Source organism: Balaenoptera physalus (genome assembly GCF_965194825.1).
Source record: "Balaenoptera physalus genome assembly, chromosome: 12".
NCBI lineage: Eukaryota > Metazoa > Chordata > Mammalia > Artiodactyla > Balaenopteridae > Balaenoptera > Balaenoptera physalus.
The window spans coordinates 50,402,934-50,429,156 of record NC_138897.1 but is presented as its reverse complement, the minus strand read 5'-3'; the positions used below and the strand labels follow the sequence as shown (position 1 = coordinate 50,429,156).

At 36.6% G+C, this 26,223-nt stretch overlaps 2 protein-coding genes across 2 annotated transcripts in view; one reads left to right on the top strand and one right to left on the bottom strand.

Annotated features, from left to right (window-relative positions):
- DSC1 (desmocollin 1) overlaps nucleotides 1–19,631 on the bottom strand; it is a 32,353-nt gene extending 12,722 nt beyond the window's left edge. The window contains 11 exon segments of the mRNA XM_082418784.1: nucleotides 435–620; nucleotides 1,409–1,543; nucleotides 1,992–2,003; nucleotides 2,005–2,150; nucleotides 3,278–3,422; nucleotides 9,039–9,071; nucleotides 9,075–9,194; nucleotides 10,042–10,158; nucleotides 11,735–11,937; nucleotides 13,186–13,269; nucleotides 15,837–19,631. Coding sequence (XP_082274910.1) covers nucleotides 435–620; nucleotides 1,409–1,543; nucleotides 1,992–2,003; nucleotides 2,005–2,150; nucleotides 3,278–3,422; nucleotides 9,039–9,071; nucleotides 9,075–9,194; nucleotides 10,042–10,158; nucleotides 11,735–11,937; nucleotides 13,186–13,269; nucleotides 15,837–15,903 — 1,248 coding nt within the window. The 5' untranslated portion in view covers nucleotides 15,904–19,631.
- LOC309639137 (desmoglein-1-like) overlaps nucleotides 1–26,223 on the top strand; it is an 888,370-nt gene that overhangs the window by 678,023 nt on the left and 184,124 nt on the right. The gene's annotated exons all lie outside the window — the stretch shown is intronic.

The following is a 26,223-nucleotide window of genomic DNA, read 5'->3' as shown; positions in this document are numbered from 1 at the left end:
TCTTGTGTTTCATAAGGTAAGGAATTTAGATAAGTGGGTGTCTAAGACCTCTTCTAAGGCTAGTATCTATTTACTCATTCAACATGTCTCTGCCTTGGTTTTCCTCGTATATAGAACAATCAGTTTTGTACCGGCCATGCCTTTCCTCTAAGAGAAAATGAGGATAAAATAATAATAATAAAAGGTTTATGTGTGAAACAATATAAATCATTTCAGCATTGCATTGCAACACTCTAGCTATATACATACAGGAATTACTTTTCTATATATATATATATATATATATATATGCTCAAGTGTAAGTTAGAATCTTGTAAAGCATTGCTTGATACATATATGTGTATATATATTTATATATGTATATTTACATGTATATTTACATAAATATTGAGTATATATATGTATATATATATATATATATATATATATTTTACCTTGACAACACACAAGACCGCTTCATTTGTATTTGGGTCTGTGCTAATTTTGAAGTTGCAGTTTTTATCTCCCTGTAGTATCTTGTATACAGCTTTTGAATGAGGCGTGTTTGGCAAATCCTGGTCATACACCGCCATCCGTAAAATCTCAAAGTCAATTCTGTTTTCTTCTACTTCTGTAAAATACTGAAACAATTGTCTCTTGTTATTACAAATTAATGATTTTAATTATGTGATTTTGTTACTCAAAGTTATATTTAAAGACAAAGAAAGCAAAGTGATATGGAAATGTGCAATTGTACAATGGGAAGAATTTACACATTTAACACATAAACTCACTTCTTTCCTCAGTAAACTAATAATGCTGCTTCAAATCTTATCCATTCTTCAAAGACTAACTCATGTCTTAACTTTTCAACTTCTCTGAGGTGATTTTCCTAATCATTCAAGCCCTCAGATTTGTCTCTATTCTGAAGTACACTATTTACTTAGTGTATTTCCTAAGTAAAAGTTTGCTCATATATAACCCAGAAGGAGCCTGTGTATAGATGGCAGTGGGCAACCTGTACTACTGACTCTCCAGCAAAGCAGAAGATGTAAACTAGTCCCTTCGTTATCTTATGAAGTTGAGGTGTAAAGAACACAGGCAGATGCCCTCTTCTCCTTCACCCTATAAAAGGAATTTAAGTACAAAGAATCTGATACCAGAGCTTGGCATCCAAGAAACATTGACTACATGAATGAACTCAAGAGCTAAGAACTTGTAGATGGCCAAGAGAGCAGCTATTTTCCTAGCATCCAGAAATAACTGGCAATTTGATTATTTTTACAGAAATCATATTTTTCTGCCAATGTTATTTGTAAGTGGTAGCTATTAAAACCAAAATGTGTAATCTCACAGAGCTACCAAATTCCAGATTTGTTTTTTGAAAAAGTAAGTGAACCTAGATAAATGAATACAGAGATATACTCACAGAAGTTTCTGTAAAACATGGTGAATTGTCATTTTCATCCTCAAGCGAAATAGTAATTGTTCCTGTATTAAATAAACCAAAAGGTTGGCCCCCCATGTCTCGCACTTCCATTATTAACTTGTACGTATCACATTTCTGAAAAAAAGGAAAGAGGTACACTGATGAACACTTATATTTCCTGTAACTTGTGATTCTCATAGCCATTTCTCAGGCTCTGACTATTTTACAAACATTCTTTTTTGATTTTTTTTTTCAAAAAAAGCCACCATAAATACAAATATAGAAATAGAGATATTTCAGTCAGTACAGTGGAAAGCTGATGTTTCTAATACACCATTTTAAAATGTAAAGCTATTTTAGCATCCACACATCAAACCAGGTCAATGATCTCTAAGTGAGACCTTGTACCTTCCCATAGTCTCTGTAGGGACAAAGGAAGGGTCCTGAGAAGCCCTAAACATAGCCTCTACGGAAACATTCTTGGAGAGGTGGCCACTGGGGGCCTTACTGTAACTTCTTTGGGAGTTCATGATCAGTTTACACATAGTTTAGTGATTGAGAAATTAATTAAGCAGTTCATTACTTCTCTATCCAGTAAACGTGTAGATGACACCTGTGTCTGGATGTACGGAGAAATGCTTTAGATTGTCTGGAATTTGCTGTAAGATTTTATATTTCACATGAGTATGTAGAGTGTCAGGTTCATCGAGGTCTATGGCAGTCACTTTTCCCACTGAAGTTCCTGTTTAGATAAATCCAATACTGTCAACGACTTAAAATAGCGATATAATTGAATTACAAACAAAAATAAAATCAAGGCATTGCTGTGGCATATTCTCCCAGAAAACCCAGAATTTGACTGATTTTACAGATAAGTAGATAAGTATCTACATGCTTCCAAGTTCCCCTAACCTGGAAACTTCAATTAGGTGGCTAGTGTGGATAACATGATTGTGTTCTGCATATGTGAGAACACCCACCCCACGGCTGGTAACAGTGGTTCTCAAATTCTTCCTCCCAATCCAGTTCATGGGCCATTTTTGGATGGGACCCTCTCTGTATATCTTGTTTCTTTTATACCCCACTTGATAATGTTAAAGGAAAAGCACAGCTTTGCATATGATAACAAAGGTTTTATGCTTTTATATTTTACTAAATGTGCTGAATTGTTAATACATACAAGACAAACATTATGCAACAGTCTGAATATCATCTGGACAAGCTTTATGGCTCAGAAATCAGAGTATTGGCAATGTTACTTTAGCAAACCATTTATTGTGGGAAAATAATATTAAATATGCACATAGAAACTAAGAACATATCTTGCGATTTTTGAGAATGAACTAGACTTGTTATGCCCTGTGGTTTGATGAGGTCACAATCTTGGGTCCTGAGAGCATCAAACCAGTTTAAAATGTTTTCAATTTGTTTGGAAAATAAGCTAAGTAAAGAAATGCCTATGTTGTTATAAGCCAGATCAGCATTGCCATACCATAATCTATTTCTGGGTCCTTGAAAATGTATTGCGACTTTATAAAGATTCAAATGCTCTATTGCTTTATAAATACATCTGGGACACATATGTACATGATCAAAATAGAAAATATAAACAGCCTTTGTCATTGTGGATTAATCTAACAAAGTTAGTAACTTTGTGTATCAGTTAGCTGCCTTCTACACGTGCCTAGAAAACGAGCACAAAAAGGTTTGCCTTTGAAGAGCCTATGATCTTATAAGGCTACAAAGTTTTATGTAGAATATCCATGAAAGTCAAGCATTTAAAAATGTTTTGCATAACTGTGCCTAAAACATTAATGAAGAATTCAACTGAAGCAAAATTCTCATGTTTTTCCTAAGATGTGAACTTACCGGTTTGGCAATTCTCAGGCACACTAAAGACAGTCACTTTGTCTTCAAAATATGCGGCATTATCGTTATCATCTTCAACTTTGAATAGTAAGGGGAATGGGTACTCAGGTGCATAACCGTCCACAGTAGTTGCATAGATGTAGATCTGAAAGGTAGACAAACACCATCAGCTAATTCTTGAATAAAAAATTAGGCACAAAATTCAACCTAGCGGTTGGGAAAAGATGTAATATTTTTAAAAATCATTGGCAAAGGCCTATGTCACTAAGAACTTATGCAACAGAGAGACAACACAGCAGCACAGACTATGCCTGCCCTATGGCTTCAATCCTTTCTCATTATTCTCTCACCAAGTACCACACACTCCAGCTGAAGGAGGCTACTCTGTTCCCTGAATTAACTGCATGCAGCTCTGCTTGTTGGAATGCACGTAGACTTCCCCTAGTCATGCTAATAACAAGTATTTTTTTCTAAAGTTTATACAAAATGTGATTCTAGTTATTGGTAGATTTATATACACATATAAATATCAACTATTTCTGGGTGATTCGATTGTGTTCTTTTCTCTACCTGTATTTTCTCATTTTTCTATCAGTAACATGTATTTCTTGTGTAGTAAAAATGCTAATAAAATCATATATATATTCCAAACTCTATCTCAAAATGATATATCTTGGTCCCAAATGTGAAGATTTAATGCCCTTTTTCTTTAAATACCATCAAATTATTTCTGAAGTTTTCTGGTAACTGGTTCTTGAGTTAAACAGATTTTCTTCACTGACAGGAACAACTAAACTTGCCCAAAGTGAAGTCTGTGTTAACTCAATTCTTCACCACAGCTAGCCTTCCTGATTTCCCTACCTTAACCATTTTCTAAAATGAACCAGGATTAAAATCTCAGGTATCTAACTCCTCCCCCTCTTTAGCCTTATATTATAGTCAGTTGCCAGGTTCTAGAGATTACAGCATTTCTGTGTCTCCGTCATTCACTTCTCTTTTCTATTCTCAATGCTATTAACCTCATGTGACTCCAAATGTATCCTATCAACCTTCATATTGTATCCTACACACATGTCCTACCAACTTTCCCACAGTTGTCCTAACTGACCTTCTCCAAACTATGTAGCCCTCAGGAGTCAGATTCATTTCCACAAAGCACAATTTTAATCATGATATTAACTAACCAGACTCTTCAATGATCTTCCTATCATCTACCAAAGTAACACAAAATCCTCACTGTTGTGTGGAAAGGAAACATTTCATCTTCACATGCTAACCTGGAGGGGAAGAAATTTCCACTCCAATCTCTAGGACAGAAGGCTTTGAAATAACCATTCATGTTCTCTCTGTTCCCTTTTCCACTTTTCCCCAAACAACCTCCAGCTGGACTTTTTCAGTAATAAAACTTACACTTTGATTTCTGTCAGTCTGATCCCTGTATCTTAATAAATTCTGCACTCAGGGATACAGGAGTATATTATCACCACTTCACCACCACCACCATCACCGCTACCACCACACTATTCAGCCTTCCTATCAATCCCTCCCTCTCCCCTCATATTTGATGTGTTTTTTTCTTTCTTTAAACTACTGTCATTTTGAGAGTTTTGGCTAGAGAAAACTATGTAATTGTTTTATGTCCCAATTAGTTTCCAATTGTCCTCCGGGGTGAAGCCTGAGACTTAGAATATTTGTGTGACTGAAGCACCTAACACAGTGCCTTACATTGGGTAATTCACCAATAAATATCTTGTTGCATTCAATTCCATCCATCTTTTTTTTTTTAGGAAAATAAACCACCCCTTAAGTTTGCCCTCTGTAAAAACTGTCGTAAACATTCTACGGGACCACTTGTAATGAATTCTTCTACTTCATCACGTTGGTATTAAAACATCTCCCTATCTAACCTAAGTCCATCCTGCTGTAATTTACACTAATTTTTGCTAGTTTTTCTCTTCAATGGAAATGATCATCTACTTCTTGCTGTATAATCACTTGTAGTTTAAAATAGGTCCTGATGCTCAACTACAAATAAATATCATTATTCTACATTCCACTGATTTTCAGATGTAGTGATTTTGTTTCTGGTACTATTTCAGGTACTAGTTTGATTTTTCACTATTAATGTGCTGAGCATCTCCAAAATAAATAAAAATTCAAATAATTATTGTAAAGATGATTTAAACTAGAAGGGCAGCTGAACTTTAAACCACAGCCTGGATCCCTAGGAGAATCCACTAATATTCATATGATAAAGAAACTAATTATAAATATTTTCATAATTACTAAATCACTAAAGCAACAGTTTCAGAAAGCTCAATAAAACTAATGGTTTTGCAGTCTAGTTCCCATTATTCTATATTAAAAGCAATAATAATATATTTAAATATTGTTACAATACCTATAAATAGAATACTATACTCTAGTAGAATTAGTCATATTTTTAGCTAAGTTAGAAGAGTATTATTTAAATTTCTTGCGTCTACTATTGTGATATTTCCCCCTTGAATTCTTCTGTAGCTTGAAGAACCTCATGTCTTTTAGCCCTTTTGCACTATAATTTGCCCTTATCTCTGTAATTGCTCTCATCTTTGGGAATGTGTAAACAGCTGTCAACAGAAGTTGGGGCTTGAATTTACCCTTGTAGAGAGGGGTATTGAGTGTAGACTGGGCAGAGGAAGGGAGAGAGCAGTGACACCAAAGCTGAGCGTGTACAGAATGTAACTAGCAACATGAATTTAAAGACAATGGATAGACTTGTGTGTCTGGAAAAGAAATCATATGTTACAAGATAGTAAGGCTCTGGCTGGATAGGTAAGAAGGGACCAGATAGAGCTGATTTTTCCCTATAAACTTATAAAACGTACAGACTCTCCTCAACATTCAAAGAGGAAGAGTGTTTGCAGCTGCTTTCTTTCATAAAATAACTTGGAATTATTGAAGAAAATTCACTTCTTATACAACTCTTCTCTAAAAAACTTGCAAAAGGGCCTTATATAAATCCCTAAAAGACTAGATGCATTGAATGGTTTAAAACAAATTCCTCCAACTGCAATAATGGTGTGACCCATCCAGAAAAATCTTTACCAGCCAAAATTAAACAATACAACATGGGGCAATAGAGCAAATGGGAGCACAGTAATGATATGTATTGAATTAGACCCTGTTCCCAATAATCAAGGAAATCAAATTATTTCGAACAACAATAATTTATTAACACTTAACATTCAAATAGGTTAGATAAAAGCAAAGAATTGGAAAATCCCATCAAAAGCCCCAGTCTTGAGGACAAAATTCTGGAATATGTGCATTATTTGATCTGCCATTAGAATATTTTTAGAGAACTTTACTGTTTATATGGTGATTTTGTCAGCATTATGGCATTTAATGATCACAACAGCTCTGAGGTAGATAAGACAACAATTAGCAGCCCATAAAACAGAGAAGAAAGCAAGCTTCTTGAAGTTGCGACTTGTCCAAGACTAAAAGCAAAAGTGGCAGATACTGAAGATCCACTAATTTCCAGAGAAATAAGCTTTCCAGTATAAAACAGTAAATGAAACTGATTTGATAGAAAAGCAAAGGCATACTATTTTAATTTTAACCTCTACGTTGACAGATGAGGCTTCTATTCCACATTGTCTCAAGTGACTTTACAACTTGTACCATGTTTACATCTGGTTTGTTATACTTTATGAATTTTGTTGATTTGCAGTTGGTGTTTCTTAATGTCAATTCAATCTTAAGCATGTTAATGGAAACTAGAGAAACACAAGTAATTCTGAAGGAAAATTACTCAAAAGGCCAACTTTGAGCAAAATTTCCAAACTATTTTATTCCTTTGTCCTTTAAAAGACGTCAAAAAGTAGTGAAGTAACTTATTTTATTTTGTTTTATTTTATTTTATTTTAGGCCACACCATATGGCTCTTGGGATCTTAGTTCCCTGACTATATATATCCCCTCAGCAGCGAAAGTGCAGAGTCCTAACCACTGGACCGCCAGGGAATTCCCAGTAACTTATCTTAATTATAAACTATTCTCTTTCCCTTCCCTCTTGCAATGATCTTAATAAGAAGCCAAAAGAGACAGCAGATTGACCAGTGAGAAGCAGCTAAAGACCTCAAAAATCCATAAACAGCATGTTATCAGCAGAATAAGATATGAAGTGTACATCACAACGTACAGAGCAGGCAGCTTTTTATTTCTCCACAAGAGTGACTGCTAGTGTTAGAGCTTTTCTTCCTATGAAGAAGCTATAAAAGCAGCAGAGAACTTATATATTTACATGCGCATGTATATAAATATACATATTTATCAATTATTTATTTGGCTTTTTGATAAAAAGGTCAAAATGTTTAAAGCAGTGATTAGCATACTTCTCCAATAAGACCCTATGTAAGCTATTTTTTAAGGTAAGAATTTGATATTATTATGAGTAAAGTATATTTATTCTAGAGAATTTGGAAGGGAGCATAATATTATACAGAAAATGTTTCATTCTAATCCAAGCATTTTATTTAACTATGAAATCCCTAAAGTGGAACATTTATGTTGTTTCAAAAATGTCACTACCTTATATTGTGCTTTGACATCCTTAACATAGGGTCCTTAGCATGAAATATCAGGTCCTTCACACTCTGATCTTTACTCATTGCTCTAGCCTCATATTTCACAGTCTTCCTTAGCTTCAAACTACACTCCTGCCAGGGTTTCTTGTTGTTCTTGTTGATTTCTTTTAAACCGATGGGTCTTTCTGTTGCTGATGCCTTTGCCTAGAACGCTTAGCTACCTCCTCCCACTCCATGGCACCATTTATTGACTTTTTTCATGGCTGCATTTCTGTGGCCACCAATTCCTACTCATCTTTCATATGTCTGCTAAGATATTACTTTCTGGACTGCCCGAGTATCAGTTTCCCTTTCATGTACTCCTTGAGCAAAGAATTCCTTTACTACACTCTTATAATTCAAAGATACCACGTGCTTAGTTTCATTCACCATCACGCTGAAACTCACTGTAAATTTCTCTTGTATGTCAGATTAGGTATCAGAACACTAAGGAGATATGTGAAGCTGAAACAGAAAAACAAAGGATTTAATTTTCAGAAGAGTTAGAATTTTTCTTTGGAAAAGATTAGATGGAATAAGATGAATTGGTAAGTTCATTTTGCATGACTGAGGACAGAAATTGAAATTCAAGATATTTGTTGCTGAAGGACAGTCAGAGGGAAAGAAAGAAAAGAAGGTCAGTGCAACGCAAGAGGCTAAAGCAGGGGATCTTAACCTCAAGATACATTTAGAATCACCTTGGGTGACTTCAAATTTTCAATTGCCTGGGCCCCATCCTAGAACAGTTAAATCAGAATTTCTGGAAATCGGCCGATCATCAGGTTTTTTTTTTTATTGTCATGTGATTTATAATGTACAGTCAGGTTTGAGAATAATTGGGCTAAGTTATTATAGGGAACTTTAAACTCAATAAAATTCACTGTTATTGTCCCAGGATTATACAGATCAAAACCTGTCCTTTAACATTGTTATTATATTTTCTATCGCTTTCCCCCACTTTCTTCCCTTGTGACATCCATTATCTTTCTTCATCTATGGCACCAATAGAAATTTGAAGTTTATATTACACATGAACACTATTTAAAATATTAAAAGAAATAATTGATTCTTCTGATACATAAATAAACAGCTTGAAAATATTAAACCAGTAATAAAAAACATAATTCTGAATTAATAATGCAATCATCTTACCAGAAACTCTTGATACTGCTCACAGTCTATGTTTCATATACAAAAGATATCCCCCGTGTCTTTATTTATGAAGAACAGATTTAAGGGCTCTTTGTCTACTCCTGGTCCACTTATGGAGTAAAAGATGGTGTAGTTCTGTGCGGCATCAGGCTGGACCTGTAACAATAAGTGACAATTTAGGAAAGGAGCAAATATATCGTGATAAATATTTTTAACCCAATCTCTTGTGATGGTTTATTTTGTATCACTTGCTCTCTTTCCTACATATCTATTCTTTCTTTCCTCTGCTTGTCTACCCGCTGTCCCCCATGTTTTTCAAATTCTTAATCATATCCTGCAAGGTGCAAAGCCACAAACTGTCATTTATTTGATCCCAAATTCTTTTGAGTTATCTGCATATGTATGGAAAACTCCTGGTGTTGAATATTCCTTTACAATTCTTATTCACTTATTCTTATTCCTATAAAGTATAGTAATGATTTCAGTGATTTTGAATTATTTGGAATGGAAATTTTGTGACTAAAAAAACAGAAATAATGCAACTTTCCTCCCACAATTAATACTTCATGAATTGCATAATTTTGAAACTGGCTTATGTTTACACTCGGTTATGTGGCAGCGATAGCACTTTTTTTGAAAACAGAAATACTGGCCTTTTTTTTGTGAGGATAAGTGCTAAGTAAAGGGAGAACTGAATCATGCAAAATCTGTAGGCATGTCCTCTGTACGTGAATGCTAAAATCTGGCAGGGTATTCAGGAGAATCTGGATGCAGAACTACAAGCATCAGAAACTCAAAATATGCAACTTGTTTCTAAATTCTAAATGGGATTTTTGGAGGGAAGTGATAAAATTATACTGACTCTCTTCTATAGGACCCTAGTTCTGGTGAAGAGATGATCTTTATTAGTACCAACAGGTCCTAATTCAATTCAATTCAAATGGAAAGTTTTAAAAACAAAGAAGCAAAACTAACGTATAAAATCAGACAAGGTGGAATGTACCTGCTGTACGTGCTGTGGAAATGGACCTAGTGAGTTCTCCATCAGCGAACACAGAATAGGCGCCCATCGCCTCTTGCTTCGCTTGAGGTCTGTATCTTTGGGATATCTCTTAGGAATCTGCATTTGATGAGAGGTGAAGAAATATAGCATTGCTTATCATTCTAGATACTATGACTTTCACATATATAGTAACGTGAAGAAAATAAGTAACGATTGTATATAACAATATCATGGATAATGCCCAAACAATTTCTATTTTTCATAAGTTCTGTTTTTTATTAATAAGACACACACACACACACGGATTAAGAACCAGTTTCACCTATTTCCTGATTTAATCACTTGTCACTTAACCAACCAGAACTTTATAGGGTTTTGGTGAAAGATGCTATCTTGAGAAATATTGATCCGCCTAAAAAGAGATAATCCATTAACAAATATTAAAGAATTGATTTTGGGCTTCCCTGGTGGCGCAGTGGTTGAGAATCTGCCTGCCAATGCAGGGGACACAGGTTCGAGCCCTGGTCTGGGAAGATCCCACGTGCCGCGGAGCAACTGGGCCCGGGAGCCATAACTACTGAGCCTGCGCGTCTGGAGCCTGTGCTCCGCAACAAGAGAGGCCGCGATAGTGAGAGGCCCGCGCACCGCGATGAAGAGCGGCCCCCGCTCGCCGCAACTAGAGAAAGCCCTCGCACAGAAACGAAGACCCAACACAGCTAAAAATAATAAATAAATAAATAAATAAATAAATAAATTTATTAAAAAAAAAAAAAAAGAATTGATTTTATTCCACTAGAAGTGGTACAATGAAAATTTGTTAAAATACTAGCTACTGTGCAAAGCACTTGTATACCTATATAAAGACACGCAGGTCAGCGTGTGTTCCAGCATATTTTATTTTATGTGATATGGAGACGCCTTACAATTTGGACATAAAATAATATTTTGTAAGCCTTATTCTAAATGTATAACAAATGTAAAGTATATGTAATATGTAACGATATTCTAAATTTGGTGAAGAGTTCTTGTAATCAAAACAAATTTAGCTGGGAAAGTCTCTTATAAATCGAGTCCCTTATTAATAAATCATCTCATAAAACCAGATTCATCGTGCAGAGTTTGCTTAAAGTGAGATTTATGTGAATTCCAGTAAGCTTCTCCCTTCCCACTCGCTGGTTACCACCACTCACTGCAACAAGACGAGCTTAGAGTCAGGACGTTCAAACCAATCCGGTGGACCGGCCCTACGGCATTCTCTGAAGAGAGGGACCTCGTAAAATGTTCTATTAAGATGGGAATAAACTGTAGACGGCCTCATCTCCTCTTTAAAGAGAGACTCAAACCCATAGTTACTTGGGAGAAAGCCACTCAGGGTGGAGCACCACATCTCCAGCCAGAATCAATCTTCACTGACCCATCTTGCCTTGTTCTGCAGGTAGGTTGCTCTTATTGCCACACCTGAAAACATTTGATACTCTGACTTTGCCCCCTGGCTACTGCATTGTTCATTTTTACACCAGTTGTAAATAGCCCTATTATTCCTTAAAACAGTCTAGTCTTTATGTATGTTAATTATAAGTGGAATAGACAAACAAGTGAGCATTCAAGAGCAATAATTTTAGCACAGAAGGAACTAGATGAGATGAAGGGCTCTTGTGAGCAGATTATTGTGCTTAAGTCTTGCCTAATATACCTTCCTTCCTCCTGCTTCCAGTACAATTTCTATCTCCTTCTGTTCCTGTCCCTGAGTGTCTGAAAGCAAAATGGAAAAACTCTTCTTTTCAGAAGACAAAATGAGGTCATGTGTTGTGTAAATGGAGCCATCTTCTAGAATTCTGAAGTCAGGATCGCTTGACTGAATTAGGCTGGCCGACTGGAGACACTCCTTCAGATTCACTGCAGGGAAGAAATTTCACTGTAATTTGTAAAGTGAAACAAGAATAGAACAAATTTTACAGGAATGACAACCTCCAGTTAGTGCATGAGAAGCAAAAAGGGAGAGGTGACACTTGGAATGTGTGGAGTAATTACTATTCTAAAACTTAGAGGCCATAAAAATTAGGTGATCAAATGGATGGAGTCACCGTTTCCACTGCTTTCATCATAAAATAATTTATGAACAGACATAAAATATTTTTAATGTCACTGGATTTATTGTTTCCACTTTAACTCATGTATATGTACAAATGTGTTGTTTTCTATTATATGTAGTAAACTGTATGATGTCAGGTTTTGAATTTGTTTGCAATAATCTGTGATAGTTAAAACTATCTTGCAAAAAATAAGAAAACTGGTCTATACTTAAGTAATAGTTCTCAGTAATACTGCAAGTACTAATTCTATAAAATCTTTTGGAGGCTTAATAAACCCCAAGCTTAATAATGCTTAGTGGTTGTATCAAAATATTTCCTTTACTGATTCATATTTAATATATTTACCATATTTACTATGTGTCTTTAGAGTATAGACTGTGTACCTTTTAAGTGCTTTTAAAAGATATAAGGGATTAATTCAAAACCTCAAAGCGCTGGGCAAAGTATACAGAAGTATACCACTTCTGCATACAAGGTGTGTTTTTCTAGATGTAAACTTAAGGCTAATGAAAAACGTTGATGAAAGGAATGTTACCCTTGGACTCACAACATCCAACCCATGCCTCAGGTATGGCTGTGATAGTAAGAATACTTAAATTTTTATTTGACTTTCAGAAGCTATTCTGTGAAATAGATCACATAAATTCTCGATGGGTACTTGGTCATTGTAATCAAACTCAAGCATAAATTTTATTTTGGGACATTTCAATTTTGACACATCTGTTTTACATGTAATCAATTAAAGAATGTTGGAAGCAGATCAGTCATAGGAAACTAAAACATGTTTCTGGTTTTGGTGCCTCTCTTTGTACTAAACTAAGATAATTTAGCCCTCTGATGTTTGCTAATTTTTCTGGCAAGAAAAGTGTACAGCTAACTTGGTACTTTAATTGTTTCTAACCACTACCAAAAAACAAGTAGTTTATCTTTCATTTCATGTCGAATTTTAATGCAAGTAGCTACCATATGGCTTTTATCCCAGACTTTACAAGAGCAGCTGGAAGCTAAATGTAGTAGTTAAAACTGCGAAATTCATAACATGGTTTCTCACCTTTGCCTACAAGTGCTTCAGCCTGAAGATGAGAAGGAACCTGAAGAGAAATTTTCTGACAAGCATCGCAAAATAATTTTAAAACTTCAAAGGAAGGAAAAAAGTCAGGAATTACATTTGATAACAAACTTTCACATTACAGTTTTGTCTTATTGATAAAAGTATTGTCAATTTCAGAAACAAGTTAATCTTCCAATCCTTCAATATTTTTCATATTCATTTTAAAAGGAAACAGCAAAGAAAGTGGCTTTAGGGACACAACAGTCATTTAGTATCAATGAAAAAATTAAAATGAATAGAGTTCTTAGAACCCGAATTGTATTGCATCCTTTCAAGAAAATGTGTTACAAACCATTGACTCTATATAGAGTTTATCATCTCTAAGGCCATTTGTAAATGTCATTCTGATTTCTTAGCATGAAGAAAGTACTTAACTGTGGAATACAATAATCACATATTTGTACACAAATCATCATTTTCACAGCCCCAAGCAATTTGACCTGTAGTTAAGTCGAGAAAATATTCGAGGATGTTTTTAACCGTCTGAAGACCAACGTCCACAAATATTCACTGATGCCAAATTACTCCTTGGACTGGCTTTGCATAAACTTCAAAGTCTAAATGATCTCATTCACAAAACTAGTCTAAAAACAAATACATTTCAAAATTTAGAGAGTAGACTTCAACAGGGTAAAGAGTTTTAATTAAATTCAAGACACATATATTGCTTTAAAAAGCTATATACCTAACTCAAGGAAAGAAGACAGAGACTACCTGAAAAATAAGAGAAAAGCTATCAGTTTAAAAGTGAATGTAAGTTCAAAACCTATTTTACTTATTTTTCTCGGCATTTTCTGTTTATTTGCTTCCTCTACTGTTTTTCCAAATGACAGTTTCGTTATTATTTAAATATAAAACAGAGCTAGCGCAGGGCTTTCTTGGTGGCATAGTGGTTAAGAATCCGCCTGCCAATGCAAGGGGCACGGGTTCGAGCTCTGGTCCGGGAAGATCCCACATGCCTCGGGGCAACTAAGCCCATGCGCCACAACTACTGAGCCTGTGCTCTACAGCCTGCAAGCCACAACTACTAAGCCCGTGTGCCACAACTACTGAAGCCCACGTGCCTAGAGCCTGTGCTCCTCAACAAGAGAAGCCACCGCAATGAGAAGCCCACGCACCGCAACGAAGAGTAGCCCCCACTCGCTGCAACTAGAGAAAGCCTGCACGCACCAATGAAGACCTAATGCAGCCAAAAATAAATAAATAAAATAAATAAATTAAAAAAAGAAAAGATTAAGAAAAAAAGTCTTGACCAATACAGATACTAATTAAAATGCAATTAAAAAAATAGAGCTAGAACAGTTAAGTCAATTTTATAAACAATTTTTCTCTGAGGACATATTTCTAGAGTTATGGGACCCACTATTTGGGAGGAGGAAAGAAAACCATCAGCCATATTATGGATGTATGTTTCTTTTCTAACTCAGCCCAAGTTTATTGACTATATCGTGCCAGCCTATTTAAACAGTCTTTAATTTTACAATGACTCTGTTAGGCAGATAATACTAAAAACTGGAATTTAAAAAGTTGCATTTGTATTCCGCTTTAAATAACCACTTTTTAAAAAATGAGTCTTTTTATTTACTTGACATAATATTTTCATTTCTATAATATTTTCATTCCTTTTTTTAAAATAGTGATTACTTCTCTTTATTATGAATTTATTTATTTTTGGCTGTATTGCGTCTTCATTGCTGCACGCGGGCTTTCTCTAGTTGTGGCGAGCGGGATCTACTCTTTGTTGCAGTGTGCAGGCTTCTCATTGCGGTGGCTTCTCTCGTTGCAGACCACGGGCTCTAGGCACACGGGCTTCAGTAGTTGTGGCTTGTGGGCTCTAGAGCACAGGATCAGTAGTTGTGGTGCACGGTATTAGTTGCTCCGCAGCATGTGGGATCATCCCAGACCAGGGCTCGAACCCGTGTCCCCTGCATTGGCAGGCGGATTCTTAACCACTGTGTCACCAGGGAAGTCCCAATGTTTTCATTCTTAATACCAGGGAATGAAGTACACAGTTACAAAGCTATTAAAAACCTAAGTGGAAGCCAAGTTTCTGTATTTTTTCAAGACTGTCACATTTTTCTTTATTTTTTTTTTTCAAGTTAAACGCCTTGCTTGAACTAAGAGCTCTGTCCTTCTTTTAGCCCTTCCTGGGTAAAATTAAGAAAGTCTTGGATATTTCACCTCTCCACCCAGAATCCTTTTCCTCTTCTCGTAGCTCAGTGGAACTAAGTATGTTAAATAAGTACAGCTTATTTACTAGTAGCAAAAGCAAACCTCAGAACCTCCTGGGTCAAATGGCTGAGGAGTGAATTCATTCCATCACTCCTTAGAAAAACACCACAGCAAGACTGAACAGGGGATTCCCTTGAAAAACTAACAGGTTGGCAGTGGAAATTTGAAGAGCAAACCAAACACCTGCCATCCCGGGTCACAAGTCTCTTGACTCTTCCTTGAATTTTTCTCAGATCTGTTTTTGTTCTCCCAGTCTACCTTCTCTGCCTTCCACTACCACCCTACTCTCTTTCAAGCCCAGACTGAAGGAAGGAAGTGCACAGTAACATGCTTGAACTCCCTAATCCTTTGCTTGCTACTCACCAGGAAAGAGAAAAGGAGCTGCTTAGAGAAGATGCTCCCTGGGGCAGTGGAGGCCGCAGCCATCAGAAGTGGTCCCAATGGTCACGGCTGGTGGCTGGATAACGGGGCAGCTTGGGATGCACAGGGTGTCTTCAGCAGATTCCCGACAGCTGGCACTTGTACAGGATATTCTGCTGCCACCTTGGCGTGGATGAGCTTGATTTGGAGAAGAGTCAGGAGGCAAGTGGTAAAAATGACAGGAGGAGGAACAGCAGAACAATTGCTTTCCTCCTATTCTCAGGTCAGTCCTTCTCCTTCAATTCAATTACCTCGGAATGGAAAGACGTTTTCTTATAAGTGGGGAGTGTGAGGTACAAAACACTCCTAAACCCAGCCACTAGCTCTTCCTCACAGCTTTCAAAATTTCTACGGCCACTTGACACATAGGCAGAAGCAACAGGGAACACCCTTAGTCCTCGGCCCTCCTCCCTTTCCCCCCATGTTAAGGCTCTGAAGTCCTCCCTGGCTGTTACCCACTCCCATGTCCTCCCCTCCTTCTTGGCCTTGTTAACCTGTCTTGGCCCCGGGTACAAACATAGATCGTGTGTGCACGAACTCCACTCAAAGAAGTGATGCCTCCTCAGCTGCCATTGGCAAATCGGGAATACACAGGCATCTGCAATCACATCCATCGGAAGTTATCTCCCCATCTAAGCATTTTGGTGTAGTCTGTCACACCTAGCACTGCAGTTCTGCCCGAGATCTGGCGCCCTGGTCCACAGCAGCAACTTCACAGATGTGTTGTGTCTACTCCTTATTATTGTCTGCACACTGTGGTTTGATTCTCTAGATGTCACAGGAATTTCCCACAGTGCATATTGAAGTTATACAAGTAAGTGAATAAAGAAATAGCTGGTATATAATTTTCTTATTGCAGTCTTTAAAATTTTTTAAATTCAGTTTATTTAAACTAAAAAAAAAAAAAAAAAGAAAAACCCAGTTCACCCATTTCTCCCACCATTTCCCATGCCCTGCTTCTTCTTTTAAACCACCAATCCATTCTCTGTATCTATGAGCTTGGCTTTTTATTTATTTATTTTTTCTTAGATTCCACATGTGAGTGAGATCATGGGTATTTGTCTTTCTCTGACCTACTTATTTCGTTTAGCATAATGCCCTCCAGGTCTGTTCACGTTGTTGCACATGGCAAGATTTCATTATTTTTATAGCTGAATAATATTCCATTGTATATATATACCATCGTTTCTTCATCCATTCGTTCATTGATGGGCACTTAGGTTGATTCCATATCTTGGTTTTCGTAAGTAATGCTGCAATGAACACAGAGGTGCATATATCTTTTCAAATTAGTGTTTTCATTTTCCTTGGATAAATACCCAGAAGTGGAACTGCTGGATATGGTAGTTCTATTTTTACTTTTTTGAGGAACCTCCATACGGTTTTCCATAGTGGTTGTACCAATTTACATTCCCACCAACATTGCACAAGTGTTCCTTTTCTCCACATCCTCACCAACATTTGTTATTTCTTGTCTTTTTGATGGTAGCCACTCTAACAGGTATGAGGTGATATCTTACTGTGGTTTTGATTTGCATTTCCCTGTTGATTAGTGATACTGAGCATCTTTTCATGTACCTACTGACCATCTGCACGTCTTCTTTGGAGAAATGTCTATTCAGATCTTCTGTCCATTTTTAAATTGGATTGTTTGCTTTTCTGCTATTGAGTTGTATGAATTCTTTATATGTTTTGGATTATTAGCCCCTTATCAGATATATGACTTGCAGCTGTTTTCTCCCATTCAGTAGTTTGCCTTTTCATTTTGTTGATAGTTTCCTTTGCTATGCAGAAGCTTTTTGATTTATATAGTCCTGCTTCCTTGCATTTACTTTTGCTGTTTTTGCTTTTGGATTAGATTCAAAAAATCATGGCCAAGATTTATTTCGAGGAGCTTACCACCTATGTTTTCTTTTAGGACTTTATGGTTTCAAGTCTTATGTTCAAGTCTTACTCATTTTGAGTTTTTGTGTATGAAGACTGTGGTCCTGTCTCACTTTTTGGATTTGGCTGTCCAGTTTTTCTAGCACCATTTATTGAAGAAACTGTCCTTTCCCCATTGCATATCTTTGGCTCCTTTGTCATAAATTAACTGACCATATATGTGTAGGTTTATTTCTGGGCTGTTTATTCTGTTCCATTGATCTATGTGTCTGTTTTTATGCCACTACCAGAATTTAAAAAAAAAAATGATATTAGGAGGTACTTCTCATAGACTGCATCCTGGTCAGGGCCCTCCTTGTCCTCCTTGAGGAGGTAGTGCCCCTTGGCCAACATCCTCCACCCTTAGCACACCTGCCCAGAAGTCCACTAAGGAAACCCCAAGGCCTGGGGAGCTTCTGTCTGCCCCGTGCACCCGGGCCTCTGGCCTCTCCAAGCCTGGCAGGCGGGGCTGAGGATGCACTCCCTCAGCCTGCAGCTCCACAGGAACACGGGCCTGCACTGCTCCTGCTGCCAGGCCTTACTCACTGCATCACTGGACTCTTCCTTTGCATCCTTTGCATTCAGGCTCAGCTGACCAGACATGCGGGTCCTCAGCTCTGCTGCTGCTACTCCACTCTGCGTCTGCTCCTGCAGCCATCACCCGAGTGCAATACCATGCTATTTTAATTACTATAGCTTTGTAATAGAGTTTGAAAGCAGGAACCATCATGCTTCCAGCTTTGTTCTTTCTCAAGACTGCTTTGGCTATTCTGGGCCTTCTGTGGTTCCATACAAATTTTAGGACTGTTTGTTCTATTTCTGTGAAAAATACTATTGGAATATAAATATTAATTCTCTTCTTACTGCATTCTTTTTATTACTCATGAGGAGATTTTTTTCTTTAGAATCTTTATTCAAGAACACCTATGATCTAAGACCAACTCTTTTTAAAATCACTCCATTCATCCAAATTACTTGTACCTTACATGAAGGACATCCTAGTGTAAAAGTACATTATTCCATCGAGCTTAGTTTTGTAAACACTAATGACACTTGCAATGGAAACTTTAGCATCATTTCTCCTATCACAACTCAATGAGTTCAATATCAGTCTCACACAACAGCAGTGATGGCACTTAGGAAAGGAGGGTAAATATTTTCAAATGGTAATTGCTTAATTTGGGTTATAGAAAGGGAACTAAAATTCATATTTAGGGAATCCCCTGGCAGTCCAGTGGTTAGGGCTCCACACTTTCACTGCCGAGGATGTGAGTTCAATCCCTGGTCGGGGAACTAAGAGCCCCACAAGCCGCGTGACGTGGCCAATAAATAAATAAATGAATAAATATATAAATAATAAAATTCCTATTTAATGAGCCACTGTTAAGCATCAGAAACCATGACAGGCATTTCACTGAATCCTCCCAAACAGCCCAGTGAGGGCTCCTTTTAGATAATGAAAACTTGAGAAAGTAAGTAACCCATTAATCCAGAGATGATGGAGAAGTAAACGTTTGAGCCCAGGTCTGACTGCCACCAAAGTGCTACTCTTTTCACTCTCTCATGCTATTTTGACAATAAATGTATATCAATATATTAAAAATGAGCAGAAAATGATGACCGAGCATGTGAGAATTCTGTCTTGTTGAACAATAAGCCTGTTTGAAGCCAGTGAAATGTATTCAGAAGCAGTTATAACCTATACCTCTTGATTACAGTCAATCATCCTAGAATACTGTGAGCATCTGGCCTCTTTTGTGAGCAACATTGTAGTCAAGTAAAATGGCTGTTTGACTACTTACTTTGTAAATGTTTATACTTGAAATTACTCTTCCTGCTCTTGTTACTTACATCTCTACCTCCTGTTTAACTGAAAAGAAAAGGTACAGCTCAATCCCCATGCTGCCGAGAAAGGAAAAATGGAAGATTTACTTTTGCTTATTTGACTGTGAATGTAGAAATGGAAATAATAATATAATTGCTTCTTTGGAATTAGAGGTCAAGAAGGCTTGGGAAATAAAACTTTCTGGAAAAAGAACTAGATGATGTCTTGTAGTATATTATTGCCAAAGGTACAACCACCAATAAATATTTACTTTGAATCTGCATTTGAATTTGATTTCTCAATGAGAAAATAAAATCACTTTAATTAGGGACTTCCCTGATGGTCCAGTGGTTAAGAATCTGCCTTCCAATTCAGGGGACGTGGGTGAAAGATTTAAGTCTAAAGACCCACCTGACCATTGCAGTTCTTTAGTTTTTAGCTTAAGAGGTGTCAAGAATATAAGCCTTTCTATAAATTTCAAAGAATGTGTCTTATAGAAACACAGTGACAAATTTCATAAAAGATACATATTCATAGCTAACTTGCAGAAAGTACTGGTTATGAATAAATTCAAGGCCTCAAAATAGCCTCTTACTCATAAAATTATTATCTCTGTTAGGTGATCCAATTTATTCTAACAGACTTTGGACTGGTAGCAATGCTTTATACATTAATAAAGCCCTAACAAGGCATTTTGGGTTAAGTTTACATGGCTGAAGATAACAGAAACTACAGGGGTAAAATAGGGTGTGTGGTCTTAAAATAGAAGATTAGAAGTGTATGAACAAATTAAAAAGAAGTCAACTATAGAAGACATCTGAGTCTCAGTAGTTTAATTCTCAGGGGAAAACCCCTTCAATTCCAATGAACTCATGGACTTTTATCTGGGTAAAAGGTTATTAAAACTTAGAAGCAACTCATAGGTATTGACAATTACTAGCAATGATTTCTTAAGGCTGTTTACATAGAATACTGACTAATTGTACATAAAATGACTACTTCCCATTATTATCAAAATTGTTGGCAGACTTATGAAAAGAAATGTCAGCATAAATATCCGTATAATTTAGAACTCTATTCAGCACACACACCAAACTCAAACTGGCTTAAGAGAAACATAACAAAACAAAACAAAATTGTTGAGGATAAAGGGATTTGTTAGGTCATGTAATTGGAAAGTCCAGGGATCTCCTAGATTCAGGCATAGCTCAAGCCAAGTTATCAAATGGTGTGACCAAGATACTGGTTCTCTCTATCTCTTAGCTCTGCCTTTCTTTGTGTTGGTTTCATTATCATTCAGTTTTCTCAGTGCAGAGGCAAAGATGGTCACCAGAAGCTCCAAGATTACATTCAACTGTTCAGTAATGCATTGTTGAAAGTGCATGTCTTATTTTTAATAGTTGGAGCAAAACACAATCTCACTAGAGAATCTTGTCCAAAAGGCTAAAGTCAAGTGATGGCCAGACCACATGGGCAAAAAGCCGTGAGGAGGTCTTGCTCCAAAACAACTGTCAGCTACTTACAGAAAAAGGAGGCTAGACAAGCAAATTAAACGAAGCCCATTAAACTGACCTTTTCTTTATTGTCACCTCAATAATGCTGGTCAATTATCCATCAATCATTTATTAACACCTTTTATATTCTAAGCACTACTGATGGTGCTGCTGATTGGAATCTGAAGAAAACATTATCTCTGCCCTCATGGAGCTAACAGTCTACTCTCGGTTTTGAAAATTATTTAAAGTACTTCATATGATATGATCAGGATTGAAATCCTGGTGAAATAAACACAATGAATATTTTAGATTTTTATTTACTTCCTGATATTTCCTCCAATTATTAATTTCTTTGGTGGCCTTCAAAGTTAAATGTTTAAAAATTGTTCTTTTAAAATGAAGGTGGAATTTTACTGTCAATTATTTATATTACATATTAAAATCATATTTTTAAATGTTGATTTTTAAATGTTAAGAGTACATATCCCCTATCTAAACTTTGTTAAGATAGAAAATGAGGAGAGGAAACTTCATCTATGATCTAAAGGTAATTTTCCAGGGTATATCTTCCAGTCTAGTTTCTGTGTATAGAACTTTTAACATTTTTATACTGTGCTATAAATATAATTGTGTAGCATGCATTGTCCCCTTCCTAATATAAAACAAATATTTGTCTTATGTCATGACAAGCCCTAAATGGATTTGCTAGAAACTGTATTAAACTTATTCAGACAGTTGATTTACTCTCTTCATAATATTGGGTATTTAAGTTGTTGCCAATTTTTCATCGTTATAAAGACCATCTTCTCCAGATTTAGGAGTATCTTTGTGAGACAGGGTCCCACAAGTAAAAGTTCTAGGTCAAATGATTTAATGGGACTTAATAGCTTTTGATATATAAAGCCAATTTGCATCACAAAAGCAGAGTACCAATGTACATTCTTACAATGAATGCAACAATAAATATCCTAGACAGGATCAAATGTTATCATTTCATTAAAAATCCAGCTATTTTAATCAGTAAAACATTATAATTTTAATCTGAATTATTTGTCTAATGATGATGTCTAGCACTTTTCACAACTGCAAAGCAATTGTATTTTTTTATTATGTATATGCTCTTTTAATATATTGGCACATATTTGGAACTGTAAGGAAATTGGCACATTTTGGAATAAACCAAACAAGTTAATAACTAAAACTCTTTCTTCAATGGAGCTTCTTGAGTTGAGAAGGTTATTACACTTAGCTTCTAGCCTTTTATAACTTTGTGATTGAATCTGATGATTGTGCAAAAGTATTTTTGCCTTATAAATCTATTGAAATGTTAATCTTCCCTGAGAAACTACTGGTATTTTCTGAAGTAACAACCATAAACTCAACCCAGAGATTTATAAATTGATTTGTTGGCTAGATTGAAATATGTGTTGTCATCTATAGCAAATGTGATACGTAGTCAGAGGAACCATTTGTAATTTCTTTGCTCTTGAACTAAAAATGAAACCCATTCCCCAAGGTTCCTGCAGCTTGCTTTGGATATAACAAAAATAAATCTCTATTGATCAGATTCTGTATAGTGTTTCATGAAATGCCCCTAAGAATTTGTTCTTACCTAAGTTTAATTGAACAAAGAGACTGTCATCTCAGTGGTCCTGCTGCTGTTTGAGGGTCAAAGGGTGAAGATGAGGGAATAGAATGGTTGCTATGAACTGCTGCTCTTTCTTTTATATGGAAGATAATTAGGAAAATGAGAATGGGAAACAAATTGCTCTACGTGATCAAACAAAACAAGTTCTCCTGTTTGAATAGAGAAACACTTTGTAAATTGTTTTGTCTTTTGATAAAAGTTTCCCTATACAAATTCGAACTAGAATATTTCTGAGAATGTTTGTCTGTACTTTGAAGATGTGAATGGCTGCACGCTGTGCTTCTCCTGAGACAGATCAGAGGTCTCAGGTACAGTGAAAAAGTTCAGGTTTACCTCAACTTAGCCTAGACTGTTGTGCTGACTCTTTTGCTATTTTACCTTTTTTGGGGGGAGGGGGCCACACGACATGCAGGATATTAGTCTCCCAACCAGGGATCGAACCCGTGCCCCCTGCAGTGGAAGCATGGAGGTTTAACCACTGGACTGCCAGGGGAGTCCCATTTTACTATTATTCTGAAAGGAAAGCACATTATGGTCTGTTTTGCTGAAGCCCTAGTGGTGTTATTTTCATTAATAGGATATATAAGAACTTTTAACTCGTATAATGTATAATGTATAAAATAGTAATGGGATGGAGAAAGGGAAGATAGTAACCCATGAATGTTTTTGGACTAAACTACATTAAAAATACACATCTACACTTTACATTTGTGTTAACCGAGGTTTCCTTTGTGTGAATGGAATAAGAGTGATTAACATTAAACAAAAGAAACTACACCCTTTAAAGCATACACCCTTTATGAAATAGCCTCAATTAGCCACTGGGCTCAAATTATTATTGCATTATAGGTGCTTCTGCAGTCAACTGGTAACATACAATTCTCCTGCCATGGAATAATTTAGGGAAAGTGAGTCTAGAAAGTGCTGACTTTAGGAACTCCCTGACCTAATTCACAGAGTTTGGGTTCAGATTGGAATTGGCCCAATATTTTGCCAGGTCCTCAGATAGTGTGAGTTAGAATACGTTCCCTATTTTTTAATAAATACCTGTTATGTGTCTATCACACTGCTTGAGAATGTGAGAAAAACAGAATTTGTAGGGGAGAATAATTATGCCCTAAAAATGCTTACAGTGTTGTTAAGCAGACAAGATGCATATGTATCAAGGAGAGAACAGAACGAGAAATACATAACCGCATGCTAAGTATTGGTACAGAGTTTAAGTGTTTCCAACATTCAGAGAAAAGACATTCACAGAAGAGTAAGATAATCAGCAAACCAGACAATCAGAACATCTTAGCCAAATATTAGATGACCTGTGAGGAATTCAAGCATAGCCCAAGACAAGGGTCCTGAACTCAGATAAAGTAAATGTGCGTTAAAACAAATTAATGGTGCCTACCTAACCATAAGTGAAACGAAGGTTCAGAAAGAAATCAGTATATCTTGTAAATGGAGACTTGAAAGGTAGACTGGAATTAGACAAGCAGAAAGAGGATGCAGAACACCTGGTATTAGAGAGGCACAGGAACCCAGTCAGCCCTCCACATCCATGGTTGCTGTTACCTTCTGTATCCGTGGATTCCAACCCATGGATACCTAGAGCCAATTATACTACATCATTTTACATCAGGGACTTGTGCATCCGCAGATTTTGGTATCCTCGGTGTGGGGGTGAGGTTGGGGGTTCCTGGAACCAATCCTCCTTGGACACCCAGGGACAACTCTAAATATGAACAGAGAACTGACCAAAATGGATTGTCTGGAACAGCTAGTCTAGATAGGACCAACTTTATCAACTGATAATCAGCACACCCCTTCTGTGTGTCAGGTGCTTTTCTAGGTTTTTCAGGGTACAGACATGGCCTCTTCTCATAGTGTCATAAAAGAAACAAATGAGGGAAAATATAACACTGCATGATGAAATAACAGCTATGAACAAGTGCCGTGAGAGTACAGAGAAGAGAGAAAGTCATTCGGCATGGTGGGTAGGAAAGCAATGCCATAGATTTGGTATGTCACATAGGAGAAGGAGCAGTTTTAATGGCTCTTGAAAGATGAATTGAAGTTAAGCAGATAAAGGAATCCAAAGGAAGCACAGTCTTCAGAGAAGTTTTTAATCAAAACCAAATAAGTGGGGCTTCCCTGGTGGCGCAGTGGTTGAGAATCTGCCTGCTAATGCAGGGGACACGGGTTCGAGCCCTGGTCTGGGAAGATCCCACATGCCGCGGAGCAACTGGGCCCGTGAGCCACAACTACTGAGCCTGCGCGTCTGGAGCCTGTGCTCCGCAACAGGAGAGGCCGCGATAGTGAAGAGGCCTGCGCACCGTGATGAAGAGTGGCCCCCGCTTGCCGCAACTGGAGAAAGCCCTCGCACAGAAACGAAGACCCAACACAGTCAAAAATAAATATAAAAATAGATAAATAAAATAAGACCTGGTGCAATCAAATAAATAAAAAAAAAAAAAAAAAAAAAAAAAAACCAAAGAAGTGTGGAAGAGCAATGCTTATTCAGGAATGATGAGAAACTCCCAGGATGGAAGAACTTGAAGCTGTATCATGCAAAGAATGATTAAAGAAACTGGGAATTTCCATCCTACAGAAAAGCGGATTCAGTGGTGATATTATATAATAATTGTTTCCAAATATTTATTACATAGGGAAAATCTTACACTTGGTATTTTTGTCGTTTTTATTTTTTATGTTTTAGAACAGTTTCAGATTTACAGAAAAATTGCAAAGACAGAACAGAGAGATCGTATACACTTCACACTCACTTTCCCCTATTATTAATATCTTACATTAGTGTGGTACATTTGTTATAATTGGTGAGCCAAGATTAATACATTATTATTAACTAAAATCCATACTTTATTCAGATTTTTCTTTAGTTTTTACTTAACTTCTTTTTTCTGTTCCAGCATCCCATCAAGGATTTCACATTACATTTAGTAGTTGGGTCTTCTTAGGTTCTTCTTGACTGTAATAGTGTCTCAGACTCTCCTTGCTTTTGATGACCTTGATAGTTTTAAAGAGTACTGGTCAGGTATTGCGGGTCCTATGAGATTTGTCTGATATTTTTCCCATGATTGGATTACAGGAAAGTGCTATTTTTCATTACATTGTATCGAGTTACATACTATCAACATGACATAATTTACACTTGTTTTGAAACATGCTGAGAAGTAGAAAACATTCAAAAGGAGATAAAGATTTATACCATTTTTCTAGATTCCACATATATGTGTTATTTTGCAAAGCAGAAATAGAGACATAGACATAGAGGATACCAAGGGGGAAAGGGGTGGGGAGGGAGGAATTGGGAGACTGGGATTGACACATATACATTATTGATACTATGTATAAAATAGACAACTGATGGGAACATATGTATAGCACAGGGAACTCTACCTAACGCACTGTGGTAACCTAAA